The 24,663-nt window shown below is 42.7% G+C and overlaps 5 protein-coding genes and 1 long non-coding RNA gene across 6 annotated transcripts; 3 read left to right on the forward strand and 3 right to left on the reverse strand.

Annotated features, from left to right (window-relative positions):
• Window positions 1-247: 247 nt before the first annotated feature.
• Window positions 248-1,011, reverse strand: LOC133850554 (small ribosomal subunit protein eS26). The gene is made up of 2 exons (XM_062286679.1): window positions 862-1,011; window positions 248-789 (listed from the first exon to the last, which is right to left on the reverse strand). The coding sequence occupies exon 2, from the start codon at window positions 779-781 to the stop codon at window positions 437-439; it is 345 nt and encodes a 114-aa protein (XP_062142663.1). The 5' UTR covers window positions 782-789; window positions 862-1,011; the 3' UTR covers window positions 248-436.
• Window positions 1,012-1,144: 133 nt separating this feature from the next.
• Window positions 1,145-3,438, forward strand: LOC133850552 (ATPase family gene 2 protein homolog B). Its single transcript, XM_062286677.1, has one exon. The coding sequence runs from the start codon at window positions 1,251-1,253 to the stop codon at window positions 3,408-3,410; it is 2,160 nt and encodes a 719-aa protein (XP_062142661.1). The 5' UTR covers window positions 1,145-1,250; the 3' UTR covers window positions 3,411-3,438.
• Window positions 3,439-3,822: 384 nt separating this feature from the next.
• On the reverse strand, window positions 3,823-8,338 carry LOC133850551 (pre-mRNA-splicing factor CWC22 homolog). Its single transcript, XM_062286676.1, has 3 exons — window positions 7,717-8,338; window positions 6,381-7,662; window positions 3,823-6,213 (listed from the first exon to the last, which is right to left on the reverse strand). Exons 1-3 carry the CDS (start codon window positions 8,209-8,211, stop codon window positions 3,935-3,937), a joined length of 4,056 nt encoding a protein of 1,351 aa, XP_062142660.1. The 5' UTR covers window positions 8,212-8,338; the 3' UTR covers window positions 3,823-3,934.
• A 218-nt stretch (window positions 8,339-8,556) lies between these two features.
• On the forward strand, window positions 8,557-9,438 carry LOC133850553 (microtubule-associated protein RP/EB family member 1-like). The gene is made up of 2 exons (XM_062286678.1): window positions 8,557-8,739; window positions 8,808-9,438. The coding sequence occupies exon 2, from the start codon at window positions 8,810-8,812 to the stop codon at window positions 9,386-9,388; it is 579 nt and encodes a 192-aa protein (XP_062142662.1). The 5' UTR covers window positions 8,557-8,739; window positions 8,808-8,809; the 3' UTR covers window positions 9,389-9,438.
• A 114-nt stretch (window positions 9,439-9,552) lies between these two features.
• Window positions 9,553-14,795, reverse strand: LOC133850550 (leucine-rich PPR motif-containing protein, mitochondrial). The gene is made up of 5 exons (XM_062286675.1): window positions 14,560-14,795; window positions 13,453-13,981; window positions 12,082-13,396; window positions 10,289-11,956; window positions 9,553-10,229 (listed from the first exon to the last, which is right to left on the reverse strand). The coding sequence occupies exons 1-5, from the start codon at window positions 14,697-14,699 to the stop codon at window positions 9,688-9,690; spliced, it is 4,194 nt and encodes a 1,397-aa protein (XP_062142659.1). The 5' UTR covers window positions 14,700-14,795; the 3' UTR covers window positions 9,553-9,687.
• LOC133850555 (uncharacterized) lies at window positions 14,158-14,747 on the forward strand. The gene is made up of 2 exons (XR_009895654.1): window positions 14,158-14,366; window positions 14,468-14,747. It is a non-coding gene; the product is annotated as an uncharacterized LOC133850555 (long non-coding RNA).
• Window positions 14,796-24,663: the final 9,868 nt, after the last annotated feature.

The following is a 24,663-nucleotide window of genomic DNA, read 5'->3' on the forward strand; positions in this document are numbered from 1 at the left end:
GGGCAAAGCATGTTAAACACTGCAATTCCTTATGCACTCATGTGTGTGTAAAAAACGGAATGAGTGTCCCGCTTAAGCCGGAAATAAGATATCACACACGACTAAATGCATAACGCATCCGGCTTCCAATCTCACACCTGTCGTTCCATGAAAATGTGGAATGGCAATTTCCGTTTGACTGAAATCAATCCCAGCAGCAATAATTTTGATGCTTGCCCATATAAATGATAAGGTGGCAAGTAGGCAGTTTGTTTGTTTTAAAAAAACAGAATGCTTATATTTGCTAGGCCAGCGATCCATAGAAAATCGTACTTATTATGGGTAACAATAGTGTGTGTGGATTGTTGTTGTTGTTGTTGTTGATGCTCTTATGAGTGAGGGATATCATCATCATGATATAAGCAAGCCGCCTTTCATATTTTTTTTTTAAACGCATTTACTTCCTATTCTGGTTGTTGCGTGCCATGTCCTTGGGAAAGGAACGCACTGGCGGCGTACGGATGCGACGTGCCTCGCGTGAACGATTGCGCACCACCTTGGAGTGGATTGCGCACGAGACGCAGTAGTGGAGCTTCGCGTACAATTTAGGCAGCACATAGGTGTCCCAGATGCTGGCCTCGCTGATGTCACGGACGGCGGCAGCCTCAACGATGTTGCGGATGACAAACTTCTTGATTGCCTTGTCCTTAGGCACACAGCGGGCGCAGTTGGTGCAACGCACGGGCTTCACATGGCCACGGTTGTGCTTGTTACGTCCTCCATTACGGCGCTTCTTCGTCATTTTGGCAGCTGCATAATGTTGAATGAGCAATTGTTAGCCATTTTGCCACTTGCTAGCATTTCGATGGCATTTATATTTACCTTATTTAATTATTAAAAATCCACGAAGCGAAATCCGCGTGTTCACGCCAGGCGAAACTTATGCGAAAAGGGTGTTACCAGCAGCAAATTTGTTACAGCTGCAACACTGTGTTGAGCGGCACTGCCAACGTAAGCAAGACAAATTCAGAGTTGCTTACTGCGCTGCGTTCGGCGTGCGCAACTGTTACGGAGCGGTGGCAAACAATTTGAATAAAATCCATTTAATAAATTAAATGATAATTGTAGCGTTGAAATGCGATACCAATAAATTAATTAAAAATTTCTGGCATGCAGCAGTATACTTTTTGTCAGTACTTTCATACATTTTTTATAAATGCAGTTAAATGTGGGAATGTTGATCAAACATATGTTTATTGTTGTCGTGCGGCATGTGCTCCGATTTGTTGATATTGCCGTTAAACTTGCTAGATAATAGCGAATTGGAGCCACAACGATGTGTTGTACCTGCTCAATATGGTCGGGAATTTCATAGCAGCTGGTGCAAGTGTTTGCTGTACGATGGCAGTTATGCCATTTGCCGAGTGACTGCAAGGGATGCTCAAGAAACCTGTTGCTTCCTGGACGATGTAGTCACATCAAAGAATTTCACTGTGAATAATCAACGCCTCTACAGCATTGAGCCTTTAAAGCAGTTTACGGAAGTGTCAGAAGTCGGCTGCGTTGTTACAATCAACGAGCAGCTGCTGGAACGTCCAAACATTTCATTGGAGGAACTGCGCGACGATGTTCACATCTTTCTGCGGCACCTCAAACTCATCTCAGGCTGCCATGTGCAACATGCACGCCTCCAGCAACTCGGGATCGTCAGCATTGAAGTATGTTATGCCACTGGATTAGAAGACAATAGTTGCTTTGAGCTACAACGCAAGACGCCTCTAAAGATTGTTGATGTGCGATTGGCTACACCTGCCGCCTTGCCACGGCCACCACACTATCACACCCAAGGCTTTGAAAATCCACTGGAGACATTGGGTCAGCTGCTCATCAACGCTGCCGGGCAACAGCTGCATGGTCTGCCACTAAATGCGCTGCTCGTTGGCCCAGTGGGTTGTGGCAAGAGCACGTTGCTAGCTGAGTTGCTGCATGCCCACAACTGTAATGTCTTATACGTGACGGCGTCGCAGGTGCTACGCTCTTATCCCGGCGAGACGGAGCAGCAACTGCGTCGCATCTTCCACGCGGCGCACACTTTCAAACAGCGGCTGCAGCCGAAGCAACGAATTGTACTGGTGCTTGAGGATCTGGAGTTGTTCTGTCCCGCAGAATCACAAGATCCTGCTGCGCTGCGCATTGCAGCACAGCTCTACAGGCTCATCGATGAGCTGCCGAAACGCAACAGCGGCATCTTGTGCCTGGCCACCAGCAGTGCTCCAGATGCCATCAATAACCAAGCACGACGCGCCGGTCGCTTTGGTCATGAGATTAGCATAGAGCTGCCCACGGTGCAGCAGCGTCGTCAGCTTTTTGCTTCACTCTGGCAGCGGCAATCTGATAAAGCGGAGCTGCTTACCGAAGCTGCGCAGCATTATGTGGGGCAACACACGCAAGGCTTTGCTATCGCCGATCTCGAGCTGCTCAAACGGCAGCTGCAACAAAAACTTATCAACCACTGTCCAACTGCGGCAGAGTTTGAACTCCTGCTGCAGCAGACGTTGCTCCAATGCAAGCCCAGCGCTTCACGTGCCAGCGATGTGCGAGTCCAGCACTTGACTCAGGGATTCGAAGTGATTGGCGGCATGGCGGCGTTGAAGGGCACGCTACAGGTGTCCATTTTGGCTGCACTGCAGCAGAGCGCCGCCCATGCACGCTTTGGCCTCAGCTTGCCACGTGGTGTGCTGCTCTACGGTCCGCCAGGCTGTGCCAAGACAAGCATAGCCAAATGCCTGGCCAAGGAGGCGCACATGAGCTTTATAGCCACCTCGGCGGCCGAGGTCTACTCCCCCTATGTGGGCTGTGCCGAGCGCTTTGTTGCCCAATTGTTTAACACGGCGCGCAAGCATGCGCCTTGCCTCATCTTTCTGGACGAGATTGATGCCCTCGTCGGTCGCCGGACGGTAGCCAATGGCACGGGAGGAGGTAGTGTACAGCTGCGCATTTTGTCCACGCTCCTCACCGAGATGGATGGCATTGTTAGTGTCGCTGGTCAGCAGCACATTCTTGTGGTGGCCGCCACAAATCGTCCAGATATGCTCGATGATGCGCTGCTGCGTCCGGGTCGCTTTGACAAGCTCATCCACGTTCCAGCACCGGATTTGGAGTCACGTCTAGCGCTGCTGCAGCTGCACAGCAAACGAATGCCCTTTGATAAACGTCTGCAGCTAGAGGAGATCGCGGCACGTACCGATCGCTTCTCGGGCGCGGATCTGTGCAATCTTTGCAATGAAGCCGCAATTGAGGCATTCCAGCGGGACTTTGATTGTAGCAGCATTGAGCTGCAGGACTTTGAAACTGTGCTGAGCCGACTAAAGTCTTCGCTAAGCCAAAGCCAGATCGAAAGTTACTACCAATTCCAGTCCAGCAGATTGTAATGGATTGGAATCAGGGACTAAAGTTATTATTGTAAATAAACAAATTCTAAATTTTTCGATTTAAAAAAAAAAAGTGGGAAATAATCATTTAATTTGTAAGTGATATTTAATTTTGATAAGGCATATGAGTTAAAAATTACTTATTTAATAAAAATCATGACTGACGCAAGTATAATTTATATATAAATGGAATATATATAATGGAATGGATTCAGAACCAAATTAATATATTTTTCATGTTTGTTTAAACCTTTTAAATTAAATATAAAAGGAGATTCACATTTTTACCATCTTCAGGAAACTAGCTCCAAGAAAATTCAAGTCTAGAATTTCTCCATACCTCTGGCATTTCTTTTCCAAATATTCCTATGAGAGCCCTAATTGTAATCCCTTTAATAAGCTATAGAACACATTTGTGGTAGTTTTTATATATTTCGTTTCGTTTTGTTGTTTGTACATTTTTGTAATTGTTGCTGCAGGGCGAGAAATGCAAATGGAAGATTGCAGGAGGCGACACAGTTGCTTCAACCGCGTTCCTTGGACACGCTGCGTCGATGCTGACGTCGCGGTGAATCGCGTCGTTCGCGTTCACGGCGAGAGTTGTGCTCCCGATTGTGTTCGCGATCTCTATCACGCTCCCTGTCTCTGTTCCGTTCCCTTTCTCTGTCCTTGCCCCGATCTCGGTCCCGTTCTCTTTCCCGCTCCCGTTCCCTTTCTCTGTCACGTTCTCGGTCTCGTCCTTTGTCACGTTCATTCTCCCGCTCCGTTTCTCGGCCACGTTTCCCACGCCCATCCTCATTGTCATCACGTCGGACTCGACGATCCTGCTCCCGTTCCCTATCTCTGTCCTGTTCCCGTTCCCGATCTTTTTTTCGTTCTCGTTCTCTTTCTCCATCCCTCCCCCTGTTCCGCTCGCGTTCACGCTCCAGTTGTCTTTTATCTGGTGATGATGCTTCTCGTTTTCCATGACCATTATGCTGTTGTCGCGAGGCTGATGGCGATCCGACAGGTCCATCCAGATTAAACTCGTCGCTCTCTCTGATTTTGGTCGCTTTGTGGTTACCATTGTCCTTGCGTTGAATCTTTGCTTGGGGTTCGTCACTGTCGCTGCTGTTGCTTGAGGATGTTTCGGAGGAGCTGCTGTCGCTGTCCTCAGCACTGCTGCCACTGCTACTGGAGCTGCTGCTCTGCTCCCGCTCGCGCTTGTGATTTGTTTTTGATTTCTTCTCAGCAGACCTTTTTCTCTCCCTTTCTTTCTCCTCCTTCTCCTGCTGCTTCTTCTTTTCCTTTTCCCTTTCTATTTCTCTTTGCCTCTCCTTTTCTTTTTCTCTCTGTTTTTCCTCCTCTCTTCTCTTTTCACGTTCCTTTTCTTTCTCTCTCTCCCTCTCCTGTTCTTTCCTCCTTTCTTTATCCTTTTCCCTTTGTCTCTCCTTCTCCTTTTCTCTTTCCCTTTCCTTTTCCTTCTCCTTTTCTCGTTCCCTCTCCTTTTCTTTTTCCTTTTCCCTTAATTTCTCCTTTTCTCTCTCCCTTTCTTTCTCCTTCTCTTTCTCCCTTTCTTTCTCCTTCTCTCTTCGTCTATCCTTCTCCGAGCGCTTCTCCTTTTTATCCTTTTCTTTATCGGAGCGTTTCTCCTTTTTATCCTTCGACTTTTCTTTCTCTTTATCGGACCGCTTCTTCTCCTTCTTGGACTTTTTGGCCTTACTCTTCTTTTTGGACTTCTCCTTCTTTCGCTTGCTGTGCTTCTCCTTGTGCTTCCGCTTTCTCGACGCTTTTGAATCGGACTCAGACTCCGACTCGGAACTGGAACTTGACTCGCTATCGCTGTCCTCATCGCTACTCTCCTCCTCGCTGCTGGAACTGCTGCTTTCACTGCTACTCGAGGAGGACGATGACGAATTCACTTCAGCACTTGCAGCAGCCGAAGGATCCTTGAAGGGATTTCCACTGGCGAGAATCTCGGCATTAATCGCCGGCACCGACTTGGGTGCATTCTTGAGGAAGCGTCGCAAGTCATCCGTCAAACCACCCAAACCAATCGAGGTGAAAAAGTTAATGGAGAAGCGTGTATTCCGTGGATTATCTTTGGGAAACAGACCGGCTAAGCTCTCTAGTAGCACCTCCTCCTTAAGCTTATTATTGAGCTTGCCCAATCCCATGTATTCGGCCAGTTCCTGGAACAAGATCTTGATAAAAATACGACTCGACGACGTCGTATCATCCTCGTTCAACTGAATGCACTCCAGCACATCCCAACTGATGGCATCCGTGAACAACAAGTGTGCAAAGAACTTGCTGACATTACGCAATCGATTCGTGTCGAGGCGATGGGTTGTCTGATACGTGTCCTTGAATATCTCCTCAAAAGGCGGTACATAAATCTTGTTGATGCTACAGAAACGCTGAGCCAACAGCCCGTAGAACTTTTCGTAGGTTCGCTGCTCGGCACAACAGTCGAGAAACATGTGACATAGCTCCACCTCCTGGCCGGGCTTCAGTTGCATCTTCATCAGCTTGTGTGCGCACTCTTCATAGTCCAAACTCGAATTGATCGTCAAATAAATCGTACGGCGTAATGCAATTAAATTGGTTTCTGTGTTGTCAATAATATCGCCAGCCGTTGCTGCCTTCTCCCCATCTCCCTCTCCGCCTGAACCGGATTCGGCATCTGAATCGCTGTCGGAATCGGAGCCAGAACCAGAGGAGCCGCTGCCTGAGCCACTGGCATCGCTGCCCAATATTTCACTGCTCAGCGCCTTGTATTTTTCCTCGTTCTCTGCAAACTCATCGTCGAATTTGAATACATCTGCGGAAGAAAAAATACAATGTTAAAATGAATAGTAGTCATTGGATTATATTTTTAATAGAAAACTGGTATAAATATTCTCTGAAGTATGAAACCCCAAATTGGAGTCTTCTTTCCTAATCTATTCTTAAAATTTGACTTGATTTAACTCTTTGTTTTGTACTCACTTAGTATGTCTTCAGTTTCGGTGGCCTCGTCTAGCATCATGAGATGCGTGAATTGATCGTCTTCCTCTACGAGCTCTAGATCATCGACAATAGCCGGATGATCTTTGAAGCCATCCTTGCGCACCTGGAACAGCACCTCGATCATGTACTGCACTCGCTTATCCAGCTTGCCCTCGTGCAGAATGTTGCGCAGCATCTCAAAGATGGCGCCAATGCCCTTCGACGAGACCTCCGTCAATTTCATGCCGCATTCCTTTAAAAACGAAATTGCAACTTCTACCGAATCATCGGTGGGCGTCTCCACGAGTAGCGTCAACATCTCCAGTGCCAGGATCTCATGGGCCACACGTTGATTAACCAGATGGCCAATGAATCGCGTTGCTGACATGCAAACTAATTTGTCATTGCGTCGAAAGGCGCGTCGAAATTGAATGACCAAACGCTTCAGCAGCAACTCCCCGATATTGGGGAACTTGGAATTGATAATTGCCACCAAAGCAGCATAGACATGTGTAAAAGTGGGCGACGCTGCCTGGGCTTGAATAATGCTACGACACAGCAAACCACGACCACGCACAATATTCTCGCGCAGCAACTCGCGTGTAATGATCGCAATATTCGTCACGTTCACTTTGTTGATGTAGCCGTGTATTGACTTCTTAAGCGCCTCCCATGCGATGCGTTGATACGCTGCCGATGCCTTGTCAGTGATCTCGGCCTGCATCATTCGCAGCTTCGCTGGTGGAATATAAGCGCCACCGGTGCGCGATGTTAACAAATCCACAGTGCGGCGCTGGCGTTCGCTAATCTTGGCCGTCGGTTCACTGACAGTCGCATTGTCCGCGTTCTCTGTGGGCTCTGACGGCTCTTTGCGACGTTGTTGGTGGTGATTATGTCGCTTCTCACGCTCACGTGCTCGCTCCTCATCGCGCTTCGCCCGCTCCTCGTGGCGTTTCTCGCGCTCGGCGCGTCTGCGCTCCAAAGAACTGGAACGTCGACGCACCGGACTCAGGCTGCGACTGCGTGGACTCCGTGTGCGACGTCGATTGCGGTTGCGATTGCGTGGTGAGCGACTGCGGCTCCGACTGCGAGTACGACGACGACGCTGACGCTCCTCTGCATCGCGACTGGGGCTTCGTCTGCGCACCTCGCTGGCAATTTGCGGAGGCCTGTTGACGTTGGTCTGTTTTTCCTCCACTTCCGACGCAGGCTTCAGCTCTGGTTGCTTGTCTGCAGCTTCGTCTCCTCCTTCAGTTGCTTCCTCAGCTGCCTCATCCTCTTTCTGCAATATAAAATCATTGAAAACCTCATTCATTAAGCTGTCTTTTATACTTACATCGGTTATTTCGCCCTCCTCCACGTTGCTGGGCGATTTGGCGACAGCTGCCTTGCCATTTGTGGTCACCGACTCTGACTCCAGCTGTTGCTCTTTCTCCTCTGTCGATGTCACCGTTTCATTCTCTTTTTCTGCCGGCTTTTCTACAACGTTTGCTGCTTCGTCAGCAACGCTTGTTGCCACTTTGCTGTTGTTGTCAACAGTTTGCAGCTGTTCTTCTTGTTCTTGTTGTTGTTCGTGTTCCACATCATTTGGCTTCGTTTCGGGTTCTTTCTCAGCTGTCATTTTATCAGTTGATCTGCTCTTCTTGCCTTCCCCTCGCTCTTCTCTCGACTCACCACGCTCCACAGCTGCTTCTTCTTTCTGTTGGCTGCCAGCATCACTGGCGGCGCTATTGGAGCTGCTTGTTGAGGCGCCGCTGCCGCTACTTTTGCTGCTATTACTGCTGCCAGCGGAGCTGTTGCTCGAGTCGCTATCGGCGTCACTGTCCGGCATCCTGGATGCACAATTCAACGCGCAAAATTATTGAAAACCAAACGTAAAAGTTGCTTGCGAAAATTTTTAAGAGCTAAACGTTGGCAAACGCGGCCGCTTGTTCAGCGGTTGTGGTTTTACAAAAAGCGGCAACCCTAATCGCACTCAATGTTGCATTTGGTAAATTGTAATCGAAATTTTCAAAAAACACTGTGGCGGCTGACCGATAAAAACATCAGTAACGCGCTTAATATTCAAAATTCAGATTAAAAGCAAAACACCTATTTTATTGAATATTTTCATTTCTGCAAAACAGGTCTGGCTTTGATTTATTGTAAAACAATTTTTCAACTTGACTACATTCATTCTACACTTTAAGCTCATACAGTGCACATTAAAATAGGGCTTTTTTTTGACAAGAAAAATAAACAAACTCATTTTTTAAATATTTTTGGAATTTGGTTATTGTAAATTTACAGAAAATATATTTACATACAAATTCTATACTTGTGCTAATACTAACAAACTTGAAAATTATTAACGCAGTTGGTAAGTTTCCAAAAATGAATAATACTTTTATAATTCCCAACTAAATATATAATACTTCGTCGATTTAGACATGTCGAATTCCAAGAAAGCAGTTAACGTGATATCGACCCATAAAAGTCGAAGACTTTGGTCACGTCAGTCCATGTTGGTATGGATCAATCAATGCTTAAAGAGCAACCTTTCAAAGATCGATCATCTTGGCACCGGCGCTGCCTATTGTTCCCTTATGGATATATTATTTCCCGATTCTGTCAATATGCGACGAGTAAAGTTTGCGAGTTTGCTCGAGAACGATTTCAAAAACAATTTTGCATTATTGCAACAAGCCTTCAAGAAGCACGGCGTAGAAAAGATAATACCGGTTAATGAACTGGTCAAGGGTAAATTCCAAGACAACTATGATTTTGTAATCTGGTTTCGTCTGTTCTATAATGCCAACTTTAAAAAAGTTGCCGAAGGCTATGATGTGGAGAAGCGTCGTTGCGGCCAGTCCTTCATAGTGGGAGCAGTTCCCAAATGGTATCATCGTAGCCACACCACGTTGACGCTGATTAATGAGGATTCTAAGCCCAAAGGGGCCGGCGATTTTGTGTCTCCCAGGCAACTAGTCCGTAACGCATGTAACAGAGGTGTAACTTCGCAAGAATAAATTCTAATACAATTGGCTAAGCTCCAAGAACTAAATTAAAATGAAAGTAACCTGAATACCTAATTCAACGAAGGAGCTTAAAAGGCTCATATAAGATAATAATAAAATAAAATAAATTTAAAGCATCCGTCGATTATATTCTAATCATTTCAATTCAAAACAGCTTGCAATAAAAACAACTAATTATATTTTAGTTTAGTTGACAACAGCAAAGTAAATACTAAAGTAAGAAGTAGCATAATTACAGTAGATTAAACTAAAGAAAAACTTGTCCCCAACCGTTTTTGTTGAGCGCAATTTTAAGCATTTTCAGGTTTCTGTTTCACTGTCTCTGGCTTCTTTGGACTGACATCATCGTCGCTGCTGCTGCTGCCGCTCGAGGAGGAGCTGGAATCGCCCGCCTTGGTGCGTTTCTCTGGCACAGTGTATGGGAACTTTTGTGACTTCGCCTCAACAGCTTGTTTTAAACGCAACAAAGCTGTGCGATTGATGTGCTCCAGGGAAACATCCTTGACGGCATTTGCCAGGACATCCAATGCCTTGTCTGTGTTGCCCTTGGTCGTCTGTATGTCCAGCAGACAGGAGTAAGCATTGCCAATGGCACCCTCGGAGATTTTGCTGCTCCTCAGCTGGGAAATCACGGTGGAGGCGAGTTTCTCGTCCTGTTGCTCGCGAGCCGTTTGCAGCACACGCTGGAACATCAGGCGTGGTGCATTGGACAGATGCTTGTCCCAGATCTGTTTGGAGGCCACTTCCTGGCCGTTGGATATCAAATGCATCCACAGCACATTCATGGGTCCCAGCTGATTGAGTGCGGCATATTTCTCCGCTAGAGCTTCATCTAAAATAAGGGAAATCTTTAAGACTGAAGTATAACAAATTTAAGATTGATTCACTTACATTGTGCCACCAGTTCGGGATGTTTGTCCAGGATGCCAACAGCGCCGCCACGTGGAAACTTCTCGGCCAGCTTGGCGGCTTCCTCAGGCGTCTTGGCCGCCTCAATATTTGTGGTCAGCTGCTTGAGGAACTCTTCCACTTTACCGGCCACAATGTAGGCATGACAATAGCGATTGTCAAACGAAATCAAACGCTTCTGTTCATCGTTTAGCTGCTGGCCAATGCGTTCCAAGGTGGCCAAGTCACCGGCTGCAGCGACTTTGTTCAAGTAATACTTGAAGATCTTTGGCTGCGGATGCTGCTTATCGGCGAGCAGTTCATCCACGTACTTGGTGGCTTCTGCGAGGCGATCGGAACGCACGAGCAGCTCAATCAGACGTGAGATGTCCAGCACACCAATCTTCTCGCCGCTGATGATGCGATCGCGACACGCAATGGCGGCATCCACATCGTTGGCCTGAATGGCACGACGGAAGCTTGCCGAATTCGATGGCGCCTTGGGCGCCTGTACAACTTTTTCCTCCGTCTTGGTCTCCACCTTAGTCGAAGCTGCAGCTGCAGGTTTGCTGCGTTTAGTTTTGGGCGCCGCTGACTCGGGCACCACAAAAGGCACCTCGATGTTCTTGCGCTCAAGCAACTCGGCTAAGCGCAGCAGAAAAGCGTCGGTGGGTGCCACAGCCTCCTCTTGCATCTTGGTCCACAATCCCAGCGCCTTTTCGGCCTCATCCGCCTTGTCGTAGCTCAGCAGCAGCGTGTAATAGATCTTGTTGCGATCAATGTGTCCCAGATCCTTGGTGGCCTCAATCAAACCCTCCAGAGGCTGCAACATGCCCTCGTTCTTATAACGATCGCAAGCGGAATTGATGCGCTGAGGACGCGTGCGCAGTCCAGGTGTCTCCAAGATCTTGCGTGCCTGACGCACACGTCCGCATTCCACAAAGGAGAAGACCAGATCGTACAGACTGTTGACCTCACCGTGAATGCTTGTGCTCAGGTCGGTCAGACGCTGCAAGTTGGCGGCGTCTTCTTTTTGTATTAGGCGACAAGCGAGCTCATTCTTCCAGGGCGTTGCCTTGTACTGCTGACAGATTTGTTCGAAGGCATTGATGGCACTCGGCAGATCATCCTTGACCATGTGCACCTTGATCAGCGGACCGAGCAGCACATTTGTGGGTACCACATAGTTGCTCTCCACCAACGCATCAAAGACACGCTTCAATTTGTCTGCGTTACCCGACTCCGCAATCGAATTAAGAATGCGCCACGCGGTGCTCACATAATTAAAGCTACCACCATCGGACTCGTTGTGCACCGATTCCTTGGCATTGCTCTTGAGCAGCTCCAGGGTCTCCTCGACGCGTTCCTCCTGCAGCAGTAGCTCTGCCAATCGCACCGTTTTCAGGTTGTCCAGCTTGAAGTTGGCATCCGCCTGACGCAATTTGCTGCACTGAGCCAGAGCATCGGAGCTGCGTTTGTGATGTGTGTAGAGATCGACCAGTTGGGCATAGACGCCAATGGGTATCTGGAATTTCTCCTGATCCAGGCGCTCAATCACTTCGAGTGTCTTTTCGAGGTTGTGCGAACGGAAGCAGGCAGAAATTAGCTGTCGCTTGATGTTGTTTGCATTCTCGCCCTTGGCCTCCACATTTTTGATGAAGCGCTCGAGCTCTGAAAGAGGAAACAGAGTTCGAAATGTAGTAAACTATTGAACAATGGAAGAAATTAAATAACTAAGGAACTCTTTAAAAGGCGAGTGTCAAGTGTATGGGTTAGCTTTTTAGACCTGAACTCACCATCAATGCTGAGCGTATCCAATGGCCGTTTGCCTTGGCTGGGCAGTGGGACGGGCTCCAGTTCGCCAGAGCTAAGCTTGCCCAGCAACTCAGAAATCGTTGGCGTCATTTCGGCGCCAAGCAACTCAGATAGCGCCGTCGCCTTGTGGCTGCTAATCGACAGACCCTGATTGACGAGTCCCTTTAGTGTCTTTTCGAGCATGGCAACTCTTTCGCGACGGAAGTAAATGGCAGCCTCGTGGACAATGCCACCCACGACATCGGGCACCGCACGTTCAGTGGCAGGCGCCTCCACATCGTTGGCCTGTTCGGGTTCCTCAGTTGCTTCGCGGCCAGCACGCAGCTGCAAACCCTCATGGATCTGACGAATGCAGCGTACAAAGGCGGCATAATCATTCGTATTGCTCAGCGCCAGTATCAAAGGTTGACGGAACAGAATGGGCACATAGTAGGCACGGTTCTTCTCCATGATCTTGGCAGCATCGGCAATCTGATGTGTGGTCAACGCCGCATAGACAGCAGAGGTGACAGCCGTGGAGTTGGGAACGCCAGCATCACGCAGCACAGTCACCACACGCTCCCAGTTCTTCTCTTTCAGATTCGGTATGACATAATCCCGAATGGTTTCCGAGTTGGGATTCACAGCGAACTCTTGCTGCATGCGCCGCACAATGTCGAGCACCTGATTCGAGTTGACCGAACAGAAGAGTGGCCAGAAGTAATGCTGACGTATGGGCAAACCCAGATTCTTCATCTCCTGCAACAGTGGCAGCGCATTGTTCATGGCTCCGTGCGTCAAACCCGCCTCGGTGGCAATGGTCAGTGCCTTGGGATTCAAACCCTCCGCCTGGAGTGTGCGGCAAATGTTCAAAATGCTCTCGACGGGTCGATTGGCCTTGACCAGCTGGCGAATGTAGAAGGCGCCCACATCGACAGGCTCGCCATTAACTCGCACGCCGCGTGGCATCAAACGCAACAGCTTTAGCGCCACATCCTCGTGACCCTTGTTCACAAGTCGCAATATAATATTGACAGCATCCTGATTGAAACCGGGTGAAATGCGCAGCTTGGCCAACAAACCATCGACATGCTGGCCATGGCCATTGATGGTCAAAGTGTAGACAATGTCCAGCAAATCCTTGTCCAGCAAAATGATCTCCTTTGGCTCGCATTCAGCCAGCGTGCTGTTCAAGGCATCGATGTCGCCGTGACGCGCAAAGGCGCACAACAGCGTCGTATAGGTGTCAGCACTGGGCTCCAAGCCGGCCTGCTTCATTACGGCCAGAATGCCCTTGGCCGATTCGAGATCGTTGGCCTAGAATTAAGAGATTGATCAGCAACGAAATTGGGTCATAAAGTAATTAACTTTACCTGCGAGTGTCCCAGAATCAGCGAGTTGAAAACATTCTCATTTACGGGCAAACTCTTGCCACGCATAAACTCCAGGATTCTGGTGGCGCCATCGATGTCACCCTGCTGGCAATAACGCGCTATAAGTCGCTGATAAGTCACCCGATTGGGTTCGATGCCTTTCGCCTCGATTTCAGCCAGGAAATCGGTGGGTGTAAATTGATGTTCGTTCTCCAAATAGACACGCAATAGTGCATTATAGTGTGATATGTCCATGGGCACATTGAGCGCATTCAGTGTCTTCCAGATCTCCTGGACCAGAGCTGTACGCACCTCGGGCAACTCCTCGGGCACCAGATTGCCACAGCAACGTATCACGAGCAGCGACTGCGAACTGGTTGCCGTGCGGTGTGTGCGAATCTCGTCGAGCACTTCCTCCAGATCACGACGCGAGATGCGTCCCATGCGACGGGCATCCTGATCTAGTCGCTTGATCTGCCTGTCGAGACTTAGCTCAGCCTTGGTGGCTGCTGCGTTGCTAGCAAAGCCACTGCAAAAAAGAAAAACAAATCAAGTTATATTAATTACTTCTATTTTAAAGCAGGGAAAATTAATTAGATGAGAATATAAATTAAAAAAAATTACTAGATATACTCAATGTAATTTAATGAAATTAAATAAACGGTGGTTTGTCAGGTCCTTGTTTTATTTAAATGCAAAAAAAAGCTTAATAAAATAAAGTAATATTTTAAATTTCGGTTTTTGGTTGCGTTTTTCAATACTTTAAAATTTCGGAAGTTGTGAATTTATATAATTGAAAATCGTTCTAGACCAATTGATATGATCACACGAACAGTTTAGGAATCCCAAGAAACCCCTACGAGTATTCAACCGTCGATTACACTCAACAGTCATTTACTTGTTTTGGGGTTGAGGTTATGTAAAGCCAGTTGAACTTTTTCACAATTTTCTTAATGAAATCATCAGGCAATTAAAAGCTGATGACAGGGTCCACTAACATCTTGCCATTTTACAGAAATTACTATTGTTTATCACACACATGGAGCTGAGACAAGCACATGCATTGCGTAATGCCGGGCGAGGTAGAAACTTCAAAATGAAACTTACTTCTGGAATTGTCCGCACATGCAGGGAGCGGATTGGAGGAGATTGTTGCTCTCGCAGTCGCGGACCGAATTGACGACGACATTGCGTGTGAAGCCGGCAAAGTAACGCAACAGTTTTCCCGTGCGTAGTATGGATGCCATTGTGCACTATTTACGTTATTCAAAAAAACAATATTACAAATTTAACACCAGCTAAATGCAGGGCCAGCGCACACCGCAGGGTGACCTAAAGTTGAATTCCGAATAATACCAAAAAACTGAGATAAATATATAAAACATTGCTTGTATGGTCACACTATTAAATCACAAAACTGTAAGGTTTTAAGACTACTTGCCAGGGCTGCAACAGCGTATACCACGGCATAAATGTTCTAGATATCGTAGATATTTTTCATAGGCACAAAATAACGTGCTTTTTACGGTCGTTTGGAAATGTACAGGTAATAATTGTTCGGTACTTTTTATCGGCTTTCATAATTTCATAGTTCATAATTTTGAATAAGCTCACACTGTTGAACATGTATTAAATTAAAAAATCGCTTAGAGGAATTATATTGAAATGAATTCCTAGATAATAAAATAATTTAACAAAACCAATTCAATAAAAATTAATTTTATTTTCATTTATAATTTCATTAAAGTACCTATGTATATGTATGTTTGCGTGCAAAAAATTTATATTTAAATTATTGTTCAAAAAGAATCGGGTTTTATAAATTGATATTTGGTATAGAACTCAATAATAGTTTTATTTATTTATGTTCATGTATTGAATACAGATATGTTATTGTATTTTCGATTTAATATATTTTTTTTATATAGAAAGACATGTTATAAATTATGGTAAAGTAATTGACCCCTTACCACAAAAAAACTTACATATATTTGAAAAGGTAAATGGTTGCATTTAAACAATGAGTCATTAGATTTCAAAAGATTTTGAATATACTGTGTTATGCATTAAACCAATTTTATCGAAAAGAATATTTGACAAATCTATTCATATACATATAGGATTTCTGAATCAATACTAGTTAAATAAATTTGTATCTAAACCTTGCTGTAACTGAGAACGCACCGTTAGTTTGCTTGCACATTGAATGTGGTTTGCAAATGAAGCTCATTTTGTGGATTTGAAAAGGGGCAATGCCAATGCAACCGCACAAACACCCACACACACAAACACATGCAATGACACTCTTCGAAGAGAAACTGTTTGTTTGCTCTCTTGCCATTTCAGAGACTTCAACGAAGAGCAGGTTGCTCGTTATTTTTTTGCATGACGCGTCATTCCGTCACTGCAGCGCACACTGGTGCAAGAGGTAATTGAACTGAAACAAACTTAAGAGCAAACTAAATAAAATATGCACGTATTTTGAAAACTTAATATATAATATTATTAATAAAAAAACTGAGAGCAATGAACAATGAACGTGGGATTGCTAAAATAACCCATTAAAATGAATATTCCCAATTGATGGCCTTTTTGGTTGGTTTCTTGCCACTGTGCGGAGCTTTCTTTTGTCGCCAGCAGCGCTGGTTGCATTCATTTGCAAAAGAATCGTTGCACATCGCGGTCGCTTACGCTGTTGACAGCTCTGCTTGTTCTTCTTCGCATCGCATTTTTTGTCGTCGCATTTTACTTGTTCCTGTACTTGCGATTTGCATTGACACACGCATCCATACGAATGTATTTGTGTACTTGTGCCTGTATTTATTTCGTCTGCTAAAGTGTGCGCGAATAATTTCTTGTTTCACGGTTTTTTTTGCGGTTTTCGCGTCGTCATTGCGCCTCCTCACACAGCACCGCGCGTCGTCGTCCTCCGTTACATTGCCGTTGGGCCATTGTCCATTGTTGCCGTTTTGTTGTTGTTGTTGTTCCGTTGTCTTTGTTTGGGGCTCGTTTTACGCTCTTCTTCAGTTCATCAATTTGCATTGCAGGTGCGTTGTACTTTTGCGATCAGTCCGCATGTGGGCGGCGTATTTTCCAGCACTGGTAAGCATCCCAAATGCCCCCTCTTGCCAACACAGTTCACTACCAGCAGATGATTAAATTCATTGCCTTCGATTACAACACTCATACATAAGCACCCATACACACAGACACACACACACATTGAAACATGCAAAGGCACGCAGCAAAAGTTGACGGCAAGTGCGCGGCTGTATTTACAACAATTGCAATAGGTGACTGGGCGGGTGAGAGTGAGACGCCATGAGAGCCCAGGGAGAGCAGCGCACAAGTAAGGCGTGCAAGGCATGAGTGTGAGCAAACAGATGAGAATTGCAATACACACACACACACACATACACGCGCAAAGGCGGCCGGCACTTCCCCTATACGTAAACTTATTTCGCCGCTGCACTCGTCGTCGTCGCAGCGCTGCGCTGCATATGCGCCTATGCATGTGTGTGTGTGTGTGTAAGAGAGAATGTAATTGTCTGATTGTTCCCTATGTAAGTGCATTTGTATATAATGTGTGGATCCCACTTGGAACGGCGGCGATTTCATTTGCTTTTATTACCATTTTTGGTGGCTGTGCTGCCTGCGTTGGCGTCTCCTCCTCGTTTTGGGGTCTCCATTGTAGTGTAGTTTCTGCTTTTGCAAATACACGACGAGCCCGAACAACGAACGACGCCAAACGAAGCGTTGACTTTGATCAGCATCGGCTTTTTTGTGCAGCCGAAGCGTTGACTTTGATCGGCTTTTTTGTGCAGCGGCAACAAAAAAATAAAAAAAATATGGCAACGTTTGGAGAAAAAGTTCTCTACCCTTTTGTCAGTGTGGAGCGCGACTTTGAAATGTACGGCAATGTAAGCGGGAGCAACGGTAACACTGTAACACGGCAATTCAATGAGTAAATAGCAAATTTTATAAAATTATTATAAATACATCTGAAATTATAAAGTAAAAACTTCAAGTGCAATACAAAAATTTAATGAAAAAAAAAACAAAACGAAAAGAACAAACATTTAATGACAAAAAGCGTGACACATAATATGTGTGTAAAAGGCATTAACAAAATGCAAAAATTAAAAAAAAACAACCCAAGACAAAACTTTCATGGCAGTAAAACGCATTTTTTTCCGCATTGACGATGACCTACGACAAAGGAAATGAAGTCATACCAATACACAGAAAGACGGCAAGCAGCGCAGCGCAACTCACTCACACACACACACAAGCACAGGCACACATTCAAGTGTAGCTAGGCAAAGCGAAAAAAAATATGCGCTGCTTTCCTCGACCCTACCAACAAGATAGCGTCAGCAATGGAAAAGCAACGAGAACAACAACAAATGCAGTTGGCGTCGACGTCAGCGTCGAAGTCTGTGTCGGCTTCAACATCGACGTTCACATCGTGTGCTTTCTTGCAGTGCGCATGCACATGCACACGCATACGGTTGCAATAGGCTCTCTCACACACACACAGCTAGTGCAGTATGCCTATTGCATTGGTGTTGGTGCGCTTTGTTCGTTTCGTCGGTGCAAAAAATAAATTAAATAGCGAAAAAATCAAATAAAAGGGGGAAAAACTTGGGAAATAATTCTAAAAATATATGCTAAATAAATACGATCAGTTTAGATATGCAAAATGAATAAGAATATATATATAATATATATTTTTATTAATATTCGCAAGCGTGTGTGTGTGTGTGTGTAAAAAAAAGGACAGACAGCGAGTGCTTTTGCATTTAATAATATAATTCAAATGTATATATAAAAATATGTACTATATATGAAAAATCTGCGTATATGTATGTATATTACATTAATTTTTTGTATATACTTTTCAAAATGCGCGTCATGCTCAAACGACAGTTGAATGCACTCAAAGCTTCTGCTGATAATGAAAGAAAGTTAAATTATAAATTGTGTGCACATATTGTATAAAAAGATTAATGTACTGTTTAATAATGTTTTCCGCATTTTCAATGCTGTAATTTATGCATTTATTTCTTGTGATAAAGCCCACAAGAACTCCATTGGGCATTTAGTTCCTTGAATTATGAGTCACTTTTAAACAAACAAATTCCTGGCTTGCAAATGACCTTGAATTGCACTAATAGACAACAACTAACACACACACAGACACACACACACGCACGTATGCACAGTGGGAAATTGAACACGGGATACACATCAATTTAATAGCTTCCAATTACTCATCAGCGCTTTTTGCTATAAAGTTATCAAATCCAACAACTGCCACACACAACACGCACACACATGAACAATAAATTACATAAACAATAAAACTAAAAAAAAAAATAAACTAGCTCGGAAATTTGAAACTGCGCACGCGTTGCAATTTTCAAGACCAAAAACCTCGCAGCAACAACAACATCAACAACTAAGTACAATAACAACAACAACAACGACAATTGCATAGTAAAAACACAACAATAACAACGAACAAAATAAAGTCAAAGTGAACTGAAAGGCAGAAAGGGATAGCAGCTGTTTTGACTGCCGGCATCGACTAAGGACAACGGTTCAAGTGCAAGGAGGATGCAGGACACCGACACCGACACCGACCGAAAGCTGCGGAGTGCAACAACTCCCGACGATGAAATCGTGTGGTGAGTATGCCAAAGAGCCACAGTGAACCCTCGCTAGCAGCGATAGCTCAGCTTGAAGATTGTTTTCGGATATTCTACCTTATTTGCGTCCAAGTTAAAACACTTAAAAAATAGAAATTGTTTATGGAAGGCACATATTTATTTATTTATTACCGTGTTTAATTATTATGCAAAATAATATAATAACTAAAATAAGGAAGTGCCAGCTATTAAGGCCATCGACTTATGGAATGAAAAACAATACAATTTATGTAGGAAACTATTAGGAATTAAAGGCTTTTAATTCTATTCTTTCTATTTTAATTCTATTCTTATTCCATTCGTATTTTATTTTTATTTAAGTCTTATTCTATATTAATTCTATTCTTATTATATTCGAATTTTATTTGTATTCTATTTTTATTTTATTCATATTCATATTCATATTCTTATTTTATTCTCTTTCTATTCTTATTATAGTCTTATTTTATTCTTATTATAGTCTTATTCTATTCTTATTATTCTTATCCTTCTTTTTTCATTTTCTTCTTATTTTCTTTCTTCTATTTTATTCATATTCTTTACTTATTTTATTCTTTTTCTATTCTTATTTTCCTTTTTCTTCTTATTCTTCTCAATCTACAAACACGTTCTCTTGTATTCTTGAATAAACACTTACGACTTTAAGCGTCACTTGAATCGGGCAGCACACAACTATTTTTAGTCTACAGTTCGCCCTTGAACCAACGCATTTGGCTGTGTGGTGCAACAACCCACACTTGTGGCAAATATTATCCAGAGTCCGCTCTACGATTCCCAGACACCGTCGGAGACAGAGACATGGACACAGAGTAATCTCACAGCTGGAAACCAGTTGTTGTTGTTGCCTGCTTAGTTGGTTGGTTCGCTTGGTTAGCTGCATATGTCAAAGCAGTCAAGCATTGATGCCTCACTCACTTCTCTCTCTTTCTGTCTCTGTCTCTGTCTCGCTGACATGTGTCCGAATGTCCTTGCTTAGTGAACTCTGCAGCTACATTGACATTGATTTTTATCATCCAGTTACTCCGATGGAGCGTGGGTGTCGTTTGTTTTGTGGTTTCCAATTGCAGCTTTGCCTCAGCTGTCAGCTGCATTCGCTCTTATGTCATGCAATTCGTCATTCTCTCTCTCTCTCTCCAACAAGGGAAGCCGCCAACTTAATTGTTTACAATAATCTTTTATAAATAAACTGCAATACGATTATGAACTCACTTGAAAACTAGTTAAATTGAAAACGCTTTTCTCTGTCTCAAGTTTCTTTTCGACTTTAAAAGTTTTAACAAACGATTATTGCAAGCTCTTATCATTTGTTGTAATTGCAACTACAATTAGAATTTCCAATTATTTTTGATTGTAAATTAAATGATATTAGCACAGTAAACGTTAAATGGATTTCGAATTTGCCGTCGGTAAAAAAGCAAAGCGAGTAGAAAAGGTTTTTAGATATGTCTAAATAGTTCAACTATGTCAAAGGAAGTGTTTAATATTATACAATTTCATTTTGATGTTCTAGACATTATATTAAAATTCAAATCGAATTAAATAAAATTGGTTTTTATATATTTCAACAGTTTAAAACTGCAAATAGTTCGGACAATTTTCGTGTGAAACATTTATTTTCTGCTGCATTTCAAATTGAATAGAATACATTTTGATATGATCTCAATAGCAGTGAATAATGCTGACGTTGTAAAGATTTATGGGAAAATGAATATAGAAAATAATTGTGAAATAATTAAAGATCTTTAAAATAGATTTCGTGTAGCAAAGTTCTAGGAAATCTTTCAAAATGCAAATGCAAATTATCGAATCGTAAATTGAGGTTCAACTGTTGTCACAACTGATGCGTAAGAATGGCAAATTAATTGAAAAATTACAAAGAAAGGTAACAATAGCTGTAATAATAATAATAATAGCAGCAACAATTGATAGTGAAGCAAACAAAAGACAACGCGAAATTGAATTGCAAGCGAGAGATGAGAGATGAGAGAAATGCGAATGCACAACAGAGCAGAGCGAAGCAGAGACTGCAACTAAACAGATACAAAAATACAGATACAGATACAGATACAACTACAACTATATAGAGTTCTCTATCTGTATCTTGTCTGTGTCTGTGTCTGTATTCGCATTTTTCTGTTTCATTCTATACCACATCCATTCGTCGTCTGTCTAGTTGTCTTCTCTGTGTGTATCTATCGAATGCATTTTACGCTTTAAAAGGAATTTTGTAGTTTATGGATGCAGCGAGAGAGAGAGGCGATAAAAAGTGCCTCTACCTCTCTGTGTAGTTGTTCTTCTCTGTAGTCGCTGTCTCGTTGTCTCTATGACTGTACTCGGAGAGAACATCATCAGTTGCTGGTTGCTGGTTGCTGTTGCTGTCGACATGGCAACGACGTCATCGCCATTTGCTCAAGAATATCGTGAGCCAAAGGCAGAAGAAGACGTAGACGAAGACGATGGCGATGGCGAAAAACTACAAAGAAAAAAGGCAGCAAAAGAAAACTTGCAGCAGCGACACAAACAATGCAGCCGCACAGAGACGTTGCACGTAACTAGATAGTGAGTCAAGTCGGTGACTTGGGCGCTTTGTTGTGTATCTCACAGATACGTTTTTTTTTGTTGCCTCCTCTTTTCTCTATTCTTTTCCTCATTTTCTGTGCTTTTAAATCTGGCTTCGCTTAAGCGTCTTATCGCACAATTCAAGCGCTGATGGACAACAGGCAACATATTTCAATTAAAACTTGCTTTTGCAACACACACACACAGAAATTACGTATACGCCACGTTATTAGCGATTAAATGCTATTGACATGAATGGTTTTATTTATATTTTAGAAATATGCCAGGCTCTATTCTCTCTTCTCTCTTCAATTAGTTGACCATAAAGTGCAAGCACTTTGCAAATTGCGTATACGCCATGTGTGTGTTTCTCTGTGTGCACTTTTCACATTTCCGGCTTGTCATCAATAAACCAGGCACACACATCATGCCCATCTACTGACCACTCAATGCCCATTAGCTGCACTTTGCACTCACTCGATGTCATCTGCTCTGTTGATGTCGGATATCTTTGTTCGCTTTCTTTTTTTTTGGCCCCTACGACTTATGGCTCAGTGGTCACGTGGTCGCTTGACTGACTCTTCTGGACATGTGGATTTGGCAAAACTCGCTATTATCTCTGAGCCACCTGAGGCACAGATAACTGTAACTGTTCTTACTGGAGTACTGAAGAGGGAGAATTATGCAAAAAGAGGGCGAAGGCGAGGGCGAGGGAAACGCAGCGTTTTCAGAGCGTAACCGAAACGGGACGCTGTCTTGATGTTTGACTTTGTTGGGTCATGACTAAGCTTAGATATGCAAGCAAGCACACAGAATAGAGAGGGCAGACAGAGAGAAAGAGAAAGAGAGAGAGAGAGAGAGAGGAGTGTGTGCAGTTTTGCCCATAAATTTGCCTACTGCAAATGCATTGTAATGAATGTCATCCGTTCATTTAAATTATGTCATAGCGACATGCTGACTTATTCTGACACACATTCGTACACACACACACACACACACACACACACACTCTCAGCTAGACAGTCAGACATTTAGCAAAGCCAAGCAACAACTGCGCCTCATTAGTAATGGCAAACTGACCCCTTTGCATCATTCCCCTCTCTCTCTCTCTCTGTCTCCCTCTCTTTGACGAATCGCTCGCTTTGTTTCCGTTCTATTCAAATGCAACACCCTACAATAGCCGCACCCCTTTCCCTATTCCCCTTCGCCACCACCTACTTTGCCACCCGCACAAAGCCAAACTCTTGGCTGACCAATAAAAACCGAGAGATGTTTTGCTTGACAACTGTTTATAGCTATTTCTCGTTCTACTGCCAAGCTTTGTTGAGCCTTGCTTATGATTTATGCCAAAGTCGGTGCCAAAGGCTTAATTTACAGTCTATTTAATCATGTGTAATTTGTATAATTCAAATTTATTTAAGACGGTTGTATTTTAATACACACTCTCCATTCTAATTTCTCTAATGCTTCAATAATGAATACATGATTATTTTATTTTATTATTATTATTTTATTATATATTATTTTTGGTTTGTAATCTTATATTTATGAAAATGAAATTTGAAATTTCTCTAGGTATTTATTTTTATATTTTTTTGTTGTTTTTTTATTTATAAAATTGTAATTCTCTTTGAAATGTTAATGTTCCATCATTTAACTTAATTTTTTTGTATTTATAAAATATATTAATATTTTGTTGATATCGTTTCTCTTCATTCTATTTTTTCTACCGTTTCACTTTCTGCCTTTAGTTTTGTAATTTTGTACTTTCAAAATTAATTTTTTCTCAAATTTTGGAGTTTGCCATTTTTTTACTTTAAGTATTTATTTATATGTGTACATATATATATTGTGATCTTTTTATTTTATTCTTATAAAAATTTTATTCTTATTTAAATGATCTTTTTAAATGACTTTGGTTAAAAGTATGCTATAATAAAAAAATAATCTATTTTATTTTTATAACATTATTTATAAAAATCATGTTATTTTGGTATAGAACTCTTTTAATTAAAGTTTATTAAAAATAACATTTAAAAAAGAATTGAATTGTTTATTTTTGCATAAAAATAAAATGATAGATTATTATTTTTATTTAAAAAAGTATATTCTTTTAGTATTCAATTCCTTTCTCTATTTTCTATTTTCTTTTCTGTAATTTTTTGCATTTATTATTATTATTTTTTTTAAGTTCAATTCTTTTCTCTACATAATTATTTTCTCTACACATTTATTTAAGTTTAAAGTCAAGTTTTATTCTTTTAAAGTTTATTAAAAATAGCATTTAATAAAGAATTAAACTGCTTATTTTTGCATATTTTTTTATTTAAGAAAAGTATATTCTTTCGGTATTTATCGTAAATTTCTGCATTTATTATTACATATATTTTTTTCAAAGTTCAATTCATTTCTCTATTTTCTATATTCTTTATCGTAATTTTTTGCATTTATTATTATTGTTTTTGAAAGTTCAATTCATTTCTCTACATAATTACTTTCTCTACACATTTATTTAAGTTTAAAGTCAAGTTTTTTTTATTTATTTTGCTATTCAATAATGGTTCACACTTCCTTATTTATTTCACTATTTAATGACCCATTCAAAATACCTTTTAGCGAACTTCCACTGTACGTAATGTAGTTAATGTTAATGAAATAATTGAATTGGTTCTAGGAATTTGAGCGAATGAGAAAGTTGAAGTATCGCCAGATGTGGCAACCACATAAACAAGTTGCTTGCTTCGATCTCTTTCTATTGGTTGCTCTCTTCCTACCTCGTTCTCTCTCCCTCTCTCTCTTCGACTTTGACGCTCTCTTCTTACTATTCTATTTCTTTCTACTTATGCAAAATGGCCGTCGAATATTCGCCTCGCTTTGTGACACATAGTTTAATATTTGTTTCTACATTCTGTTGCTAAGGCAACGCAGCAGCTTTTTGCAT

Source organism: Drosophila sulfurigaster, chromosome 2L (genome assembly GCF_023558435.1).
Source record: "Drosophila sulfurigaster albostrigata strain 15112-1811.04 chromosome 2L, ASM2355843v2, whole genome shotgun sequence".
Classification (NCBI taxonomy): Eukaryota; Metazoa; Arthropoda; class Insecta; order Diptera; family Drosophilidae; genus Drosophila; species Drosophila sulfurigaster.

Excerpts from the sequence above, each read along its gene's own strand:
- LOC133850554 (XM_062286679.1), bottom strand. The coding sequence starts at position 781 with ATGACGAAGAAGCGCCGTAATGGAGGACGTAACAAGCACAACCGTGGC.
- LOC133850552 (XM_062286677.1), top strand. The coding sequence starts at position 1,251 with ATGTGCTCCGATTTGTTGATATTGCCGTTAAACTTGCTAGATAATAGC.
- LOC133850551 (XM_062286676.1), bottom strand. The coding sequence starts at position 8,211 with ATGCCGGACAGTGACGCCGATAGCGACTCGAGCAACAGCTCCGCTGGC. Across the intron at positions 7,663-7,716 it reads AGGAGGGCGAAATAACCGAT|AAAGAGGATGAGGCAGCTGA; the intron begins GTAAGTATAAAA and ends TTTATATTGCAG. Across the intron at positions 6,214-6,380 it reads CGAAACTGAAGACATACTAA|ATGTATTCAAATTCGACGAT; the intron begins GTGAGTACAAAA and ends TTTCTTCCGCAG.
- LOC133850553 (XM_062286678.1), top strand. The coding sequence starts at position 8,810 with ATGTCGAATTCCAAGAAAGCAGTTAACGTGATATCGACCCATAAAAGT.
- LOC133850550 (XM_062286675.1), bottom strand. The coding sequence starts at position 14,699 with ATGGCATCCATACTACGCACGGGAAAACTGTTGCGTTACTTTGCCGGC. Across the intron at positions 13,982-14,559 it reads ATGTGCGGACAATTCCAGAA|TGGCTTTGCTAGCAACGCAG; the intron begins GTAAGTTTCATT and ends TCTTTTTTGCAG. Across the intron at positions 13,397-13,452 it reads TGATTCTGGGACACTCGCAG|GCCAACGATCTCGAATCGGC; the intron begins GTAAAGTTAATT and ends TCTTAATTCTAG.